Genomic DNA, 17,545 nt, shown 5'->3' with positions numbered 1-17,545 from the left:
CTCCCAAAGACGTTTTTAAACGTCTTTTCAGACTTGGTCCAGAATTGGCTGGTACTGAATGAGTTAATTGTCCATCACTTTGTTTCTAAATCTTGGTGCTTTAAAAACCTCTGTTCCTTTCAATATGTTGTTGCTTTATCTTTTTTTTTCACGACTTTTAAAAAAATATTTATAAGGAAAACATTTCTATTACCCTGTAAAACAACTACGAAAGTCCGCTAGCTTATGGCTAATGGTAAACGCCTTACATGGGCTAACAGAAAATAGCATCGATGTAACAGTAAATATCAACCTTCAAGTAACTGCTCCTTTAAGACAAACAAAGCAGCAACTCATCCAAGCGGGGCACATAACAATACTCTCAGATGTTTTCCATATGCTTTCAATCAAATGTCTCTCTTTCGCCCTCTTCAGACCCGTGCTTGAACGGCGGCTCCTGCGTGGACGATGTGGGCGGTTTCGCCTGCGAGTGCCGCCCAGGTTTCCAAGGGGGCCGCTGTGAGACCGAGATCGACGAGTGCGCCAGCCAACCCTGTTGGAACGGCGCCTACTGCCGGGATTACGTCAACAGTTTTGTGTGCGAGTGTCGGGCGGGCTTTGATGGATTCCTGTGTGAACACAACATCCAGGAATGCACCGAAAGGTGAGCTGGGGAAGGAATGTACTTTACGTGAGTCACCCCAACTTGCTTTTCTTGTAGAATGTAGTTTGGGCTTTTGGTCGGAAGATTTCACACCAAAGCCTAATACGGTGGTACCTCTTCTTACGAACGTTTCTTCATACGAAATCTTCAAGTTACGCAATGTCTGAACAGAAAAAATATTGCCTTTTGTTACGGAAGAAATGTCAAGATATGAAAGGTAAAAATACAGTAAGGCCTGTTGCTCGCAGCTCCGAGTTTCCTGAACGCAACATACTTATGGCTGCTCTGCCATTGGCTACTCCCGAGCATCATCCTGACATCCCATTGGCTAAGAGGGACCGCTACCGTATGTGTCAATGTGTGCAAATAGATAGATCGATAGATATGTGTCAATGCAACGTCCTCGTCATTCGCCTCTCGAGCCATGAGGCGTTTCGATAGTTTGACGTAAATGTGAATCACCCGGAAAAAGTGTTCACCAGTCGGGCGATCACTCACTATTCTGCTGTTTGTCTTGGACATTTACGAAGGATTGTTAAACGTCGACAAAAGCAAACATCCTTGGATCAGTTTGTTGTAAAACGCCAGGCAGAAACCACTTCTGAGAAAGAACATGAACTAAAGACGGCAAAAAACGATGAGCTTGCAATTAAAAGTTAAATGACCATCATTTTTTTTCTTGAGTCTATTCTTTGTTTCTGACATTATGCACAACTCTCATTTATTGTGCAATAATCTACTTGTAACATGTATTTTTACATATTTTGATGCATTTTTATGCTTTCGGAAACATTGTCTGAATTTTGGGGGGGCTTGGAACGGATTAGGGCATTTACGCGTCTCTACTTACAAAATTTTCCAGTTAAGAAATTTCTTCCAGAACCAATTAATTTCATAAGTAGAGGTACCACTATATCGCTGTAACTTTTTGTGATCACTGTATGTACAATGGTCAATACAAATGCCGTATGCAAAATATTCAAAGTCATGTTTTTTTATTTTTTTATCCTACCCCCCCTGCAGTTCCTGCCTGAATAACGGCACTTGCATCGATGACATCAACACCTTTTCGTGTCGCTGCCGTCCCGGCTTCTACGGCACATTCTGCGAGTATGAGCAGAACGAATGCGACTCCCAGCCTTGTAAGAACGGCGGCACCTGCACCGACGGCCTGGGCACCTACAGATGCACCTGTCCCGTGGGCTACAATGGGCAAAACTGCCAGGCACGTGCCATGTTTGATCATTTGACGAGAGAAATAAGAGTTGAAACATTTATTCGGTTATTCACACATTTGTTCACGGTTGTGTTTTCAGAACTTTGTCAACTTGTGCAGCCAAGTGCGCTGTCACAACGGGGGCTCTTGCTCGCAGACCGCAACCTCCTGGACCTGTCATTGTCAAATGGGATGGACCGGACTTTACTGTGACGTGCCCAATATGTCTTGCCGGGACTTTGCCGCCCGGAATGGTGAGGAAATTCATGTATCCTCAAACCAAGTAGTGTAATGTGGTTTCAATCTGAACTGAAATCGTTGATGTGATTTGTTTTTGTGAATTCTGCAGGTCTGGAAGTGGAGAATGTTTGCAAAAATGCCGGGCGATGCGTGAACGTGGGTAATTCCCACAAGTGCCAGTGCCAGCCGGGATACACGGGCAGCTACTGTGAAGATATGGTCGATGAATGCCAGTCTAATCCTTGCCGGAATGGAGCCACATGCAAGGACTATCAGGGAACATATGAATGCGTTGTAAGGCGATCTTTTATTTTATTTTATTTTATTTTTTTTGTGTGTGTTTGTTTGCATTTAGTGTGATTTTGCTTGTTGCCTGGGCCTTCTGACACCCCCGGCCCCTAATTTATGTTTATTTATTTTTTTAATCAAACATTCTTCACATAGCGGCCCGGTGGTCGAGTAGTTAGCGCGTCGTCCTCACAGTGCAGAGGTACCGCATTCAATTTCAGCTCCGGCCTCTTTGTGTGGAGTTTGCATGTTCTCCTGTGTGGGTTTTCTCCGGGTACGCCGGTTTCCTCCCACATTCCAAAAACATGCGCGGCAGGCTGATTGAACACTCCAAATTGTCCCTAGATGTGAATGTGAGCGCGGATGGTTGTTGGTCTCTGTGCGCCCTGCGATTGGCTGGCAACCGGTTCAGGGTGTACCACGTCTGTTGCCGAAGTCAGCTCAGATGATGAATGGCTGGCTGAATGGAGAGAAGCGAGGAAAGCCCAGCGCTGTCCTTAACACACCTTTTTTGCATCTGCAGTGTAAGCCAGGCTACCAGGGGGTGAACTGTGAGTATGATGTTGATGAGTGCCACTCGAGGCCGTGTCTCCACGGAGGAACATGCATCAACCTCATCAACCACTTCACCTGCGCCTGCCCGCCCGGAACACAAGGTGACAACCAACGGCCCAACTTCAGTCATTCCTCTCTGCCCATTTTTAAACGTCGCATTATCTGCTTGCCATCTGTTGCGTAGGACTTCAGTGCGAAGTGAACGTGGACGACTGCGCACCCAAGCCTGGCTCATGGGAGCCGCGCTGTCGTAACGGTGGTCAGTGCGTGGATGGAATAGGGCGATACTCGTGCTCCTGCCCGCCAGGCTTTGTAGGAGAACATTGCGAGGGCGATCTGAACGAATGTCTGTCCGGACCCTGCCACGCCGCCGGCAGCCTGGACTGCGTACAACTTGTCAATGACTACCAGTGCCGCTGCCGCCTTGGCTACACCGGTAGGCTCTTGTTGCTGATCTCTGTTGTGCTTTTAAAATAAAAGAAATAGCTTACTGATGATTTCATTTGGAAAAATTGCACCGTCTAAGTGCTCATGCCTATCCGCTGACCGTGAAGGCTTTCCGTAAATTCCGCTCCAAGCGAGGGTAAACTTCCCGCCATACAAAGATCAGCCGTACGATACAAGCAATACTTCCTTCACACCAATTGTAATTTTCCGTCAGTCATGATTTTGGCACCATCTTTTACGCATCTGATCGGTTACGTAGGTGAATTCATGAATAGCAGATCGTGAGACGAGGCACATTGCACTGTTTTTGGTGCATTCCTTTTTTTTTCTCTCAAACGTGTCTCCTTCCCTCAAAGGTCGCCTTTGTGAGTCCATGGTGGATTTGTGTCTCTCCAAGCCGTGTCATAACAGTGGCGTCTGCTCCATGAACATGAGCTCAGTTCATGGGTATACCTGCTCCTGTCCGCCTGTAAGTTTCCCGTGTCGGTTCTTCAGCAAAAACGTCAACTTGCTTTTTTTTTTTTTTTTTTTAACCAGCGATTAGCTTTGGACTCATTTTTTTTCTTTCAAAATTGATTCAGTGGACCAAGTCCTTAATTTAAGAGTGGAGAGTGTTTTTTACACCAAGTGCCACCTCAAAAACTACCGTATTTTCCGCACTATAAATCGCACCTAAAAGCATTGAATTTTCTCAAAAGCCGACAGTGCACCTTATAATCCAATGCGCCTTATATATGGATCAATATTCTGATTTGTTGGACATAGTGTTTTAAATGTTCTGTAAAGCGCTTTGTTACAGAAACAGCGGTTGTGAAAGCGCTATGTAAATAAAGCTGTATTGTATTGTATTCCCTTTCGTGTAGCTCCATCTATAGTGGATGCAAAACACAACCCCAGCCACTATTGTAGCTTCTATTCTATGCGCCTTATCCTCCGAAGTGCCTTATAGCGTGGAAAATACGGTACTTGGTCTCCAAGTACCACCATAACAACCAACTCCGTAACTACAGTGCACGTAGAAATTCCACTTTATGAAACCAGTTTATTTCTTTCCATATGACTTTATTAGATTTGACTTTTTAATGCAATACAGTGCTATTTTTTTCTTTATTTAAAAACACAGAGTCAAGTTACTTCATGATTATTTCCCACACCTCATTCCTCTTATTTGCACTTTAACCACTTAATACTTGTTTTTCTCTGAACTAACCTCGTCTCCTTCTTTAATGCTCACGCTCGCTTCAGAGGGCCAAACCATGGCAGAGGTATGCTAGACAAGTAGTCTATTTTTTTTCCCTTTTTTTCCAGACATCTTCCAAATAATATTGAAATGTGCTTCGTTTCTTTACACGCCATTGCAAGGCTCCGCTGCCACTTGTATAAAAAAAAAAAAAAACATGTATAAAGTTGGATGTTCTGTTTTCAGGGCTTCGCTGGATTCAACTGCGGTGATCTTGAAGGCTACAGCTGCGCCAAACTTCACTGCCAGAATGGCGGCAACTGCGTGGAGTCACCGGCGGGCCAGCTCTACTGCCAGTGCCAACCGGGCTTTAGCGGGCCACACTGCGAGAGCAAGCAGACGTGCCCGACGCCCTGCCAGAACGGCGGCACCTGCGTTAGCGACCCTTCCAACCCGTACCTGTACAGCTGCCGCTGCCCCACGCACTTCTCCGGCCGCTACTGCGAGAACAAAGTGTCTGTACCGCGCAGGCCTTCCTGCCCGTATGGCGAGTGTGAGAATCGATCGGGGGATAAAGTGTGCGACACGCAGTGTAACAACCACGAGTGTCAGTGGGACGGAGGAGACTGCTCGCTCAACTGGAAGCAGCCTTGGGTCAACTGCACCGCCAGCGTCCCTTGCTGGGATTACTTCAAAAACGGACGTTGCGACAAGGAGTGCGACAACCCCGGCTGCCTCTTTGATAGCTTTGAGTGCCAGGAACATGCGCCAAGCACGTGCAAGTATGTCACCTCTTCCATTCATGTGAAAAAGAATATACAGTTTAGCCCGAAGTTGACCTTTTGGCCAATTGACACCCATGAAAACGAAATGTTTGAACTCCTTATCTTTAAGGATAGAGTCTTGGTAAAATGAGTTTTGTTCTACATTTGAACAGGATTGGGGGTTTTTTTAGGTTTTCGACCAGATTCCAAGATTTATACATTTTTGGACAAGGGAGCAATTTCATATCATTTGTGTCGTTTTTGAAAGAGGCATTTCATGGCTTGCCATAACTCCAACTGAGCAAATGAATGAAGCAATATTGATCAAGGGGTTGATGTCCTGTTAGTTACGAACAATAGCCAAAATGGCCGCAAACTGAAAGCGTATTAAAGTCGAGTGAGGCCTTTTAACTTGATTCAGTCGATTATGGGCCTTGAAACAGGCCAAAGTCATCAGCCACGATCTTTAACCATGCTCTTGTTGACGGTTTATTATTATTTCTTAGTTCATTTTACTTTGTGTTCTATAAAACATTATATAAAATATGTATTTTACAAACAAATGGAAAAAGACGTTTTCCATTAACTTCCTGCAATTTTAAAGAAAAATGCAATATGGATGCATTGCGAGGAAAAATGATATATTTTTAACATGCCAATTAAAAGGTATTATAATTAGTAGGGTTTTTTTTCTGGCCAAAATCATTATCAGTCTCAACGAATTTTTAACAGCCAACCATCCATTTTCCAGATATGACAAGTACTGTCCAGACCACTACGGGAACCTCGTGTGTGACTGGAGCTGCAACACGGAGGCCTGCGGCTGGGACGGCCTGGACTGCGCCACTGACACTCCGGCCAAAGTGATCGAGGGCACCCTGGTTATCGTGGTTCGGCTGCAGCCTAAGGAGCTGATCGAGGACTTGCGTGGTTTCTTGCGCTCCTTGGGAGCCCTGCTACACACCAACCTGAAGGTGAAGCTGGATGAGAACAAGGAGCCCATGGTGTACCCGTACTATGGGCCCGAGGATGGGCACGGGCGCCTCTTTCAGAGGGGCAAAAGCAAGCGTGAGATGGAGAGAGAGGTTATCGGGTGGGTTGAATGTCATTGGTTTTAGAACTCGGCTTCATATGCTGAAAACCTTCAGCGTTCATTGCAAGTCAACCGTCTTTTTTTTTTTTTTTCCCCCCAGTTCCGTGGTCCACCTGCAAATCGATAACCGGGAATGCTCCCAGAAATCCGAAGATTGTTTCTCAAACACCAACGAAGCCGCTTCCTTCATCGCAGCGGCGCACATCAAGGCCGACCTGCCTTATCCTCTCGTATCCGTTAACAGTAAGTCGGGCTGCTATCCAAATCTCCTCAATGGGAGCCAACACTCAAGACACGCCGCTTCCTTTTTCGCCCACAGGTGACCTGACGGTTAAAAAGACACCCACGTTTCCCATGTACGCGATCGGTGTTGCCTTTGTCATCGTTCTGCTCATTGTGGTGTTGGGGATGCTGGCAGTCAAGAGGAAAAATAAACACGGCCTGCTGTGGCTCCCCGATGGCTTTTTGGCCAATAAGAACGACAAGAGGAGGGAACCTGTTGGTCAAGATGACTTTGACATGAAGTGAGTGGACATGCGAAGCTGAATGGGGGCTAATAACCGGGCTTCTCTATATAGTTCTTTACGCTATATCAGGCCGGGGTAAACGTTTACGAACAGGTGGCCCATGTCATTAGTCTTAACCTGCTCACTTGACATCAAAGTAAAACAATTCTACGCTCACACCAGAAATTTCAAGAGCCAGGACGGAGCCATGGTGGATGGACGTCAAGGCCAGAGGTGGATGGAAGACGAGGTTCCGGCGAAGATTCCGAGAGTGAGTAACACAGGAGACACTCCGACACACGTGGTGGCTCTCGCAAAGTACGCTCCAACGTCACGTCGCCTTTTGATAGAACGAGGACAAGCCCTTGCTCATGTGTTCGGACGGAGGGGTTGACCGAAGGGAGTGGACCCTGCAGCATCGCAAGGCCGCTGACGTCATCCTCACCCCGCCGCAAGCCGACGTGGATACAGACTGCCTGGATGTCAACGTCAAGGGACCTGGTAAAAACTCAACAAGTCTTTAAGCGGAGGCGAAAGGACTCCCAAGTTAATATGCATAGAAAGCCTTGACAGAAGGTAACAAATGTGAGGCTCTCCATTTGAACAGAACGGGCTGCGAGTGACTACTTGAGTCAAAATACGAATAAAACTTCAGTAAACTCCTAAATACCTGAAAGTACTTCAAGACAGGAACAAAATTTTTGAGTTGGTTCCTTCCCACCACCGATGAGAGCTGATATCGCTCTTGTTCCAGATGGCTTCACCCCGCTGATGCTGGCTTCACTGCGCAACGGTGGCGGACCCGACTGCTCGTTCCCCGGCGAGGAGGAAGAGGAGAGCGGAGGCGACGAACCGGGTCCCAGCGTTATATCCGACCTGATCGCGCAGGGTGCTTCGCTCATGGCCCAGACGGACCGCACGGGAGAGACGGCGCTCCACCTGGCCGCCCGCTACGCCAGGGCGGACGCCGCCAAGAGGCTGCTGGATGCCGGCGCCGATCCCAACGCCCACGACAACATGGGCAGGACCCCTCTGCACGCCGCCGTGGCGGCGGACGCGCAGGGAGTCTTCCAGGTGAGTCGTCAACATCGCGTCGACGCTCATCTTTCATAGACCTGACGTCAGATTTTTCACATGGGAAAAGATAATGTCATTTTCAACATACCTGTGAAAGAATCAGGTGAAAATGGAAAGGTTTGTGTTCAATTGCTAAGCGACGTGAACTCGGTGATTCCCAACCAAAATCCCTTTTTCTCTCTGTGCATGTTTGCTTCCTTCGTAGATTCTCATTCGCAATCGTGCGACGGATCTGGACGCCCGGATGAATGATGGCACCACTCCACTCGTCCTGGCAGCCAGGTTGGCCGTGGAGGGCTTGGTGGAAGAACTGATCCACTGCCATGCCGACATCAACGCGGTCGATGATCACGGTCAGTTATGCAAAAGTGAAGCCGTGATTTGCTCCGTCAGCAAGTGCTCAACATCTGGGTTAACTTTTTTTTTTTTAAATTTCATTGCCATTCCAGGCAAGTCGGCGCTTCACTGGGCTGCAGCAGTTAACAACGTGGAAGCCACGCTTGTGCTCTTGAAGAATGGCGCTAACCGTGACATGCAGGACAATAAGGTCAGTTCAAATCTAGTGCTGTGTTGTCTTCATTTCGGTGTACGACTATCAACACCCCTGCAGTACATGCAGTAATGATACTTTAGAACACCGGTTTAGTTCTTTTCGTTCCATTTATTAGTGGAGCAAAAAAAAAAAAAAATGTCGGTGAGAACAGATAAATGGCATTTCAATTCATGTCAATAGAAATTGATCTGACATCCGAGCTTGGTCACGGCATACATCAAATATGTAAATCAAGTCAGCGCTAGATGAGTTGAACTTTTTTTTTTTTTTTTGAACTGTGGACAAGTTAACCTGATGCCGGGATGAACTCTTTCATTCAGGAGGAGACCCCGCTGTTCCTGGCGGCCAGAGAAGGCAGTTTCGAAGCGGCTAAAGTGCTCCTTGACCACTACTCAAATCGTGACATCACCGACCACCTGGATCGTCTCCCGAGAGACACGGCTCAAGAAAGAATGCACCACGACATCGTGCGCCTGCTGGACCAGTATAATCTGGTTCACAGCCCCCACAACGGGCCCAATCATATCGGCGGAAACTCTTCGGTGATGTGCGGAGCCAACGGAGCCGCCTTCATCGGCATGCGTCCCGGCGCGCAGGGGAAAAAGAGCAGGAGGGGCGGCGCCAAGATGGGAGGTGTCGGCGGTGGAGCTAAGGAGCCGAAAGACATGAAAGCCAAGCGGAGAAAGAAGCCCGCCGGAGGGGAGGCTCCCGCCGCAGGTGGCGGCGGAGGCGGCGTCAATGGCGTGAAGGCGGCCGGGGGACTTCCCGAAAGCTCCGTCACCATGTCGCCCGTCGGCTCCCTGGAGTCGCCGCACTCGTACACCGGCGATGCGTCCGGCGCAGCCACCACCACCGCCAACTCCCCACCTCTCATGAGCAGCCCCGGAGCCAGGCCCATGCTGCCCCCCGTCAGCCACATGCTGGGCCAGCAGCAGCAGCAGCAGCAGCAGCAGCAGGCCTGGGTGGGCATGACCAAGCACGGCTACGGCGGCCACATGTTCGGCCTGGTGCCGCACTCGATGGGGGGAACGCACCGCGGGATGGCCCAGCACCATGGCCAGGGCGGCCCCATGCTGACCCCCATGAACGTCACCATGAGTCGGGAGCAGCTGCCCCCCATCGTCACCTTCCAAATGATGCCGCCCGGTGGAGGCCAAGGCATGCTCAAGCAGCCCCAGCAGGGTCACGTGCAGGTGACTCAGGCCCAGCCGCAGAACGCCCAACCGGGACCCGCCCACCTCCGCTGCAACCAGGGCTTGGTGTACCAGATGCCTGAGCAGATGAGCATGGGGCTCCCCCACCCTATGCAGCACCCCCACACCATCAACCACGGAGGGCCGCTGCCTTCCTATCCGCCCATGCAGAGCCCGGTGGATAAGTACCCCACCCCGCCCTCCCAGCACAGCTTCACCCCCGCCAGCTCCGAGGGGACCACCCCCGGCCACCCGCCGCACCCTCCCAGCGAGCACCCCTACCTCACGCCCTCGCCCGAATCCCCGGACCCTTGGTCATCGTCTTCGCCGCACTCCAACTCGGACTGGTCCGACGTCACCACCAGCCCCACCCCCCTGGGGAACGGCCACCGCCCGCTGCCCTCAGGCCGCCACACGCACATTCCCGAGCAGGCGCAGCTGCAGCCGCAGGTGCAGCCAGCGCAGCAGCAGGCGTCCCAGCAGCCGCCGGCTCTGGGGAGCAGGCAGGTGTTTGCTTAGACGGGCGGGCGGCCAAGCGGCCAAAGAAAGACTCCTTGGGGTTCTACGCGCTTCCACGTTGACGCGAAGTAACTTTCTTTGTTCCCATAGTATGTTATAGTCCTCTCTCTTTTGCACTTAAAAAAAACTTGTGTATAGTTCCTAAAATCTCCCAAGCTAGACATCAAATACAGAGGTGCCTTTGTGTTATTTTTTGTCCCCTCCCCCCCCCCAAATGTTGATGTTCCAAGTAAGCTTCTGATGCGAAATGAGAACACTGGCAAGGAGCTGCTGCAGGCCATGACTCACGCCCAGACGCTCACACGCAGGCCAACCAGATTCCAGCTTCTGATATCACTTACGAGGCCATTTCACTTCATTTCAAAGGAGGAAGATTCTTTTGGTATGAGTCCATTGAATTGAGTTTGGTCCTAGAACTAAATGAACTTGGATGTCAAGGTACCACTTTACAGTATACCAAAAAATTGTTGTGAGCGACAGTGTCTCCATACATACCAAACAAACTCAAAATTCATTTGGCATCCAGCGTTTTATTTTGTATTTCTTTTATGATCGCATGCACAGAGACGGACGGACATTGAGATGGGGAGCGGGGGTATGTTATGCATCGGTCCTTTCGACTATGTGCTCTGATATTTATGTCATGATGCATGTTCCTGTTGAAACCACTCCTTTGGCCAAGTCTTTGGGACTGATCGCCTGTTTGTTACTCAAGAGACCATATGAAGCTTTTACACGTTGCATGTTGGCAGTTTGTTACAAAAAGAACAATCGTCGTCGCAAAGATCCATGAACGTTTTGTCTTTTTTTTTTTTTTAGGAAGTGTGTTGAAACATGAATGGACGCACAGCACATTCTGCTTGTAAAGTCTGAGATTTTACTTGGCAAATATTTTTTTTAATGGCTCTTTTTTTTATATATGAAAACTGTGCGCACTTGTTGAATGATTGTGAATGATTTTTTTAAACTGCCTCTTTTTCAAAGTTTCCCCCAAAACTATGTAACCTTCCTTTTTTTTTTTTTTTTTTGCTTAGTTACAATCATTGTCGCCGTCTGTTTTAGTTGTCATGATGCATAAGCCAAGTCTCGAGGTCAATCAAATTATTTTGTGACTTTGCAAGTTCTTTTGTTCATGGAAAGCTATTCGAGCATTTATTCCATATACTTGATCATCATCCGAACCGAGATACCTACTCATAGTTTTTTTCTCACTCGTAATATGTTATACCAGAAACGTCATCCAGTAGTGGACGCAGTGTCACTATAGTCATCCTTCAGGTCAAAGGTATGGAATAAACGCTTAAACAGTTTTTCCGCGTCCACGTGCATTTTATCGAATGCTCGCAATTGCAATTTGCAATTGACAATAATCCCAACCAAGTAAGGGTTTGAGTTTCCACAACAGACAATTGAAATTTCTGCACATATAGCAGGCAAAAGTTGTGTTTATAAAGTCTGTATATAGTTTTTTTTTTTCTAAGAACATATGAAGTAGTTGTGGACAAGCTAGAGCTCAGACTGTTGTTGAAAAACATCAACCAAGTTTCTCTTCTGAATTAAAGCATCATCAGACATGTGTGTGTTATTTTATTTTATTTAGATATTCAAACAGTCAAGCCTGAAAGGACTAATTTTGGTCTTGGTCTTCTGAATTAAAGCATCATCAGACGTGTGTGTTATTTTATTTTATTTAGATATTCAAACAGTCAAGCCTGAAAGGACTAATTTTGGTCTATATTTAAATCATACTGAATGTGTTCAACCTGATTTATTTAATTAAGGCTCGTAGCGGTAGCCCTAAGTGAATATTAAAAGGCAAATTGCAATATTGCTTCACATTGATTATATTCATTTGTGTTTCCTTCTGAAACTTCCTTCACAGTCTTTCCATCTATCAATCATCCATCTTCAGCGACAAACGAATCGGTCTGTCTGTCAATCTACCATGCATCTATCTATCCATCCATCCATCTGCAGGTGTTGCCTTCAGTCATTTCAGTTAATTGGTCTCTTTTAAAGATATAATTTTGTTCTATTTTAAATTTTATTTATTCGTCTGTCCGTTTATTAAAGTGTTCTACAAATCAAGTTGAGTGGTGTCTGCAAATCTAATTATATTATAGGGTGCAGTTTGATCACTGGCCTGTGGGTGGCAGACTATCAACACCAACAGCACCAATCCCACGTCAAACGCAACGAAGAACTGCTCGCGGATGTGATTATTTTTTTACATTCTTATTGGGCGATCTCAAACGTCCAGTCCGCTCTTTCCACCTTGGCGATGTTTGTGACAATGCCCAGCGCGTCCTAATATGCGAGTCTCCGCGGATGGCGGATATCCAGGACCGGACGACAGGACGTAAATGAAAGAAAGAAACGACCGCAACATTTGTAGCTGCTTCAGTTTTGACAGTTTGTCAGGGCGGACGAGAAGTGAGCTACAATTCCCTTGGTTGCTGTGGATGTCTTTAGGTCATCTTTTAAAGACTCACTTACGGGTAAGAATTCCGTCCTGTATTCCGGAGGTGTCGAAACGTTTTCTCTACAAAATCGAAGAATGCAATTATGGGCCAGTTTTGACACGTTAGTTCTTCTTTAAAGCGCTTTTTTGTACGTCTGCAGCTGTTGTGAAAGCGCTTTATTATAAATAGATGTATTTTGTTGCATTGTATTCAAAATGTCATTTTTCTTTCCAATTAATTGGGGGCAATGTTAACAGGAAGCCAATGAAGAGTGGGTAATGCTGTGTAGGGGTAAAAAAACTTTTGAATGTGAGAAATAGACATAATAATGAGTCCTCATACTCTTTAAATAAAGTTGTGTTGAGTTTCTCCACCGAGCATGACTTTTCTTCATCATTGTCCTCTTCTCTCCTGTCAGCCTCCTCACTGAGTGGCCATCATGGCTTCGTCCCGGCTCAAGTACCTCTCTCTGGGCGTGTTGGTATTCCAGACCACGTCTCTGGTGCTCATCATGCGCTACTCTCGAACCCTGCAGGCGGAGGGCCCGCGCTACCTGGCCTCCTCGGCCGTGGTGGTGGCCGAGGTCATGAAGATCGTCATCTGTCTGATGCTCGTCTTTAAAGAACACAGTGAGTGACCGCTCTTCTGATATTCTGCTAAATTACACAAAGGCAGAACCCGTTGAATCTGATGTGAATGTATCACACAAGGCAACTCAATGTGCTTCACACAAGCAAAAGACACAGCACCTAAAAGCATTTACAAACAATTCCACTGCATAGAAATTTCTAGTTGCTTTTTGATTCCACCACCTAAAAACAAGTCACCGATTGTTTTTTCCACCTCCCCTCAGGTTACAGCGTGCGCGCGTTCAACAGCATCCTCCGCCAGGAGATCGCCTACAAGCCCATGGAAACGCTGAAGCTAGCCATCCCCTCTGGCATCTACACCCTGCAGAACAACCTGCTCTACGTCGCCCTATCCAACCTGGACGCCGCCACCTACCAGGTACGTCTTCCAAGCCGCTCCGCCTTTTGGCGTCCGCGCTCACTTTGGCCACTTCCTGCCGTCCGCCAGCTCACGTACCAGCTGAAGATCCTGACCACGGCTCTTTTCTCCGTGTTCATGCTGGGACGCCGGCTGGGCGTCTACCAGTGGCTCTCCTTAATCATCCTCATGGCCGGTGTGGCTCTCGTACAGGTGGGTGGGCAACTTTTGCCATTTTCAATCACGATCAACCATTTGGAGAAATAATCTGTGATTTGAATGTAATTTTTTTTTCTCCCAGGTTCCTTTTCTCACGTTCACAAACACAAGAAATAGATTGAGCTGTATTACGATAAATAATGCCCGAATTATTGTCCATGAGTGCTTTGGTTTTCACAATCTTTTTTTTTTTGTCCTCAAATTACATATTGTTTTGAAAATTCTATTCTGCTCCACATCAATGTCAATTTGAAGAATTGTCCACTCCTAATTTTCAGACCTTGACTTACACGTGCGCCAACTTAACTTTTCTTGATCACCTTTAAGTTGCTTTCTATATTTCTAATACCTGTGTGGCCACATTCGAATTTTGTGTTCAAAACCCGGACATGAGTGAATATGACTAAGCAGCGGTCGTTTGGGATGCACTTATCAAGCGTCAAGTGTTGAAAAAAGGGGAAATTGTTGTGTTAGCACCCCCTCCTCATTCCAGTTAAAACAGTTTATTAATTTTTTAATTGTATGTTAGCATGAAGCTAACGATATTTGCAGGGCACCATTGCGGAGTCGTTGCGTTGGGAACACTCGTTCCCCACTCCCTAGTCCGTGTCACCTCATGACTTTTACAATATAGAGCACCGGTGTCAAAGTCAAGGCCCGGGGGCCAGATCTGGCCCGCCACATCATTTTATGTGGCCCGCGAAAGCAAATCAAGCATGTCAATATCCTTGTTGCTTGCATAAATCTGAACCAAAGTTTCAAATTGTCATATGTAATCCACAATAACAGTCATTATGCTTGAGGTCTGATTTTAAAACTAGTTATTCATCAATTTGTTGTACGCTGTTTATGTAATATGTAGAGGTGATGAAACAATTAGATGGTTTCCCAAAATTCATCACGGCCCTCCAAGGCAAACCGTAACTACAATGTGGCCCGCGACAAAAACAAGTTTGACACCCCTGGTATTGAAGCACCGTCCTCCAACTCGGCCTGTGGCAGCTTACACGCTTGTCTCGTTTTTACAGTGGCCGTCGGAATCCCCGGTGGTGGCAGAGAAGGCGTCGACGCCCACGGGCTCCCAGTTTGTTGGCGTCATGGCCGTTCTGGTAGCGTGCTGCTCCAGCGGCTTCGCCGGCGTCTACTTCGAAAAGATCCTGAAGGAAAGCAAACAGAGCGTCTGGATCCGAAACATCCAGCTCGGTCAGTCCATGTCGGTCCACTTCTGATCTAATCCATGAAAGCTTTTTTTTTTCCCGCTCCTCTTGTATTACAGACAGACAGTTAAGGTTTCAATAACCGTTAATACTGGCTGTCCCGGATGCCAGGGGACTTCTAAGCAGCTTCTAGATCACAATGACGGCTGCTCGCAGAGTTGAGGAAAGGAGCTGCCCCCCCTTTGAAGTGATTTGGGGCCCTTGACGCCATCTTGTGTGCATTTTAGGGATGTTCTGCTTCGTGTTCAGCTTTGTGGGGATGCTGATCTTCGACGGAGACAAAGTGATGGAATCGGGAATGTTCCAGGGATACAACGCCGTCACCGTCGCCGTGGTCGCGCTGCAGGTCGGTCTCGCTTGGACGCTGACCGTCTCCGTTTGGCCTCTGGCGATCCGCGCACGTTTTTTTTCTTTTTGTTTTGTTTTGTTTTCCACTCAGGCGCTGGGCGGTCTGGTCATCGCGGCGGTCATCAAGTACGCCGACAACATCCTCAAAGGCTTTGCCACGTCGCTCTCCATCATCCTCTCGACGCTCATCTCCTACTTTTGGCTTCAGGACTTCGACCCCACCAGGTACAAGCGCCACCCTCTTCGAACTTCCTTTGCCGTGGCAACTGTACAGCTGAAGCGTTTCCAGATGCTATCAGGCGCACCTAAAAGCATTCCATTTTCCCCAAAGCCGACAGTGCGCCCTATGATCCGGTGCGTCTTATATATGATGTCACAGTCTCTTTATATTCCCCAATGAGTTGTTTCCCTGTTCGTGTTCTGATCACAAATTGACAAAACATAATCCCAAAAGCATAGTTAACTCCTGACTAAACGAAGGAAGACGGAGACAAGCAAGGCTTCTTAGGATATTTCGCCCCTTTGTGGATGTGAGCCCATGAGGTTTGTGTGCCTTTCTGTTGAATCGATTGTCTTCATCACTTTTGTCTTTCATTGATTCTTTTGTCATGCCTTTTGTATTTAAATATTTCACACCCGTCTGTGTTTGTCAACAGTTCTCGTGGTTTTGTTACAGCAGCAGCGGCTGGGGAGGCTCTAAATAAATAAACCTGTATTGTATTCCCTTTACCGTAGCTTCATCTAGTGGACGCATAGTGCCACTGCGGCCACTACCGCAGTTTCTATCCTACGTGCCTTATAAGGCAGTGCGCCCAAATATGAAAAAGCTTTTAAAATCGGCCATTCGTTGAAGGTGCGCCTTACACTTCGAAAGCGCCTTATAGTGTGGAAAATACGGAATGGAGATTATAATCCCTCACAGAATTGTGTACTTTACACACGCGGATCAGCAACGCGTACAAACAGCAATACTCGCAGGCCATCTATTCTCCCTGTCGTCCGCAGCATCTTCTTCCTGGGAGCCGCCCTTGTCATCGGCGCCACGTTCCTCTACGGCTACGAAGGCAAGAAGCCGCCCAACCCTAGCAGGGCGTGAGACTGAGACTGACACTGAAAGCAGGGCCAAAACTGAGGTCAGGGCGGAGTTAGGGTTAAGAGGAACAAGTCCAAAAAAAAAAAAAAAAAAAGGTCAAGCATAATTGCTGGCCACACCTTAAGTGCCTCAGTTGGGAAAGGAAAATGAAACATTTTGCATGATCGCTTCACCTGGCAATGTCATCATGTGAAGAAGAGACAACCACTGGGTAAGGCTTCTCGTTACGTGGGAGGAAATACATGAGAGTGGAACCTAAGTTTGAATTGATTGAAATTTTCAGTTTGCACAGCAAGTCTTGTGCATTTTGGATTTTGGCGAAATTTCAACCCAAATTGCGATATCTGGACATTTATGCGCGGAAATATATACTCATTTCTGAATTGGCGTGCACGGTCACAGTAGCTCCTCTAGCTGGCGCCACTGGCTGCAGCTGAGATGGAGTCAAAAGGGTTCAACGATTGTGTTGGGAAATGATTAGGGGGCATTTATTTTTTATATTTTTTGCCTCGTTGCCAGGCAACCGATGGCCATATTTGCTCAACGTGGCGACCGATTCACTTGAGAAACACTGAGAAGAGATTACTTTAGGTTGTTACGAAAATACTAAGTCGGTTACAGTGGATGTAAATAATCACGCCTTTATAATTAATTAGGTGAATGAATCTAAGAAGATTAATTAAAAAAAAAAAAAAGATTTATTCGGTTCGTGTAATTTATTGGCGTTAATGTCCGGGTAAATACATGCTCCTTTTTTTTTTTTAATGCTGATCAGAGATTTATTTAGAGGTTTTATTTTGAAAAGCTTCATTTAATTGTATGATTTGACGGTTATGATTCCTCTTGTTTCGTTTTGTGGGTGTGCTTACATTGTTGTCTGAGAATCTTTTTATAAAGTGGCAAAACTTGTCCGACTGCCTTTGCTGCTTTTATGGTGCGCCTCAT

The 17,545-nt window shown here is 47.1% G+C and overlaps 2 protein-coding genes across 2 annotated transcripts in view; both read left to right on the top strand.

Annotated features, from left to right (window-relative positions):
* Positions 1 to 11,848, top strand: part of notch2 (notch receptor 2) — a 48,241-nt gene extending 36,393 nt beyond the window's left edge. Inside the window, exons 19-35 of the mRNA XM_086116165.1 lie at positions 415 to 643; positions 1,667 to 1,868; positions 1,960 to 2,113; positions 2,209 to 2,393; positions 2,911 to 3,043; positions 3,127 to 3,378; positions 3,746 to 3,858; positions 4,816 to 5,351; positions 6,085 to 6,426; positions 6,527 to 6,669; positions 6,746 to 6,950; positions 7,116 to 7,203; positions 7,283 to 7,433; positions 7,687 to 8,006; positions 8,215 to 8,362; positions 8,459 to 8,556; positions 8,883 to 11,848. Coding sequence (XP_085972291.1) covers positions 415 to 643; positions 1,667 to 1,868; positions 1,960 to 2,113; positions 2,209 to 2,393; positions 2,911 to 3,043; positions 3,127 to 3,378; positions 3,746 to 3,858; positions 4,816 to 5,351; positions 6,085 to 6,426; positions 6,527 to 6,669; positions 6,746 to 6,950; positions 7,116 to 7,203; positions 7,283 to 7,433; positions 7,687 to 8,006; positions 8,215 to 8,362; positions 8,459 to 8,556; positions 8,883 to 10,274 — 4,691 coding nt within the window. The 3' untranslated portion in view covers positions 10,275 to 11,848. The remainder of the gene's footprint in view (positions 1 to 414; positions 644 to 1,666; positions 1,869 to 1,959; positions 2,114 to 2,208; positions 2,394 to 2,910; positions 3,044 to 3,126; positions 3,379 to 3,745; positions 3,859 to 4,815; positions 5,352 to 6,084; positions 6,427 to 6,526; positions 6,670 to 6,745; positions 6,951 to 7,115; positions 7,204 to 7,282; positions 7,434 to 7,686; positions 8,007 to 8,214; positions 8,363 to 8,458; positions 8,557 to 8,882) is intronic.
* A 635-nt stretch (positions 11,849 to 12,483) lies between these two features.
* Positions 12,484 to 17,511, top strand: LOC147202973 (UDP-N-acetylglucosamine transporter-like). The gene is made up of 8 exons (XM_086115535.1): positions 12,484 to 12,772; positions 13,155 to 13,365; positions 13,590 to 13,744; positions 13,814 to 13,936; positions 14,971 to 15,145; positions 15,387 to 15,505; positions 15,599 to 15,732; positions 16,513 to 17,511. Exons 2-8 carry the CDS (start codon positions 13,176 to 13,178, stop codon positions 16,601 to 16,603), a joined length of 987 nt encoding a protein of 328 aa, XP_085971661.1. The 5' UTR covers positions 12,484 to 12,772; positions 13,155 to 13,175; the 3' UTR covers positions 16,604 to 17,511.
* The last annotated feature ends 34 nt before the right edge of the window (positions 17,512 to 17,545 follow it).

The sequence above is a fragment of the Hippocampus guttulatus genome, chromosome 7 (genome assembly GCF_054856545.1).
Source record: "Hippocampus guttulatus isolate MCC_2025c chromosome 7, RoL_Hgut_1.0, whole genome shotgun sequence".
NCBI lineage: Eukaryota > Metazoa > Chordata > Actinopteri > Syngnathiformes > Syngnathidae > Hippocampus > Hippocampus guttulatus.
The sequence above is the reverse complement of the archived record's forward strand: the minus strand, read 5'-3'. Positions and strand labels throughout refer to the sequence as shown.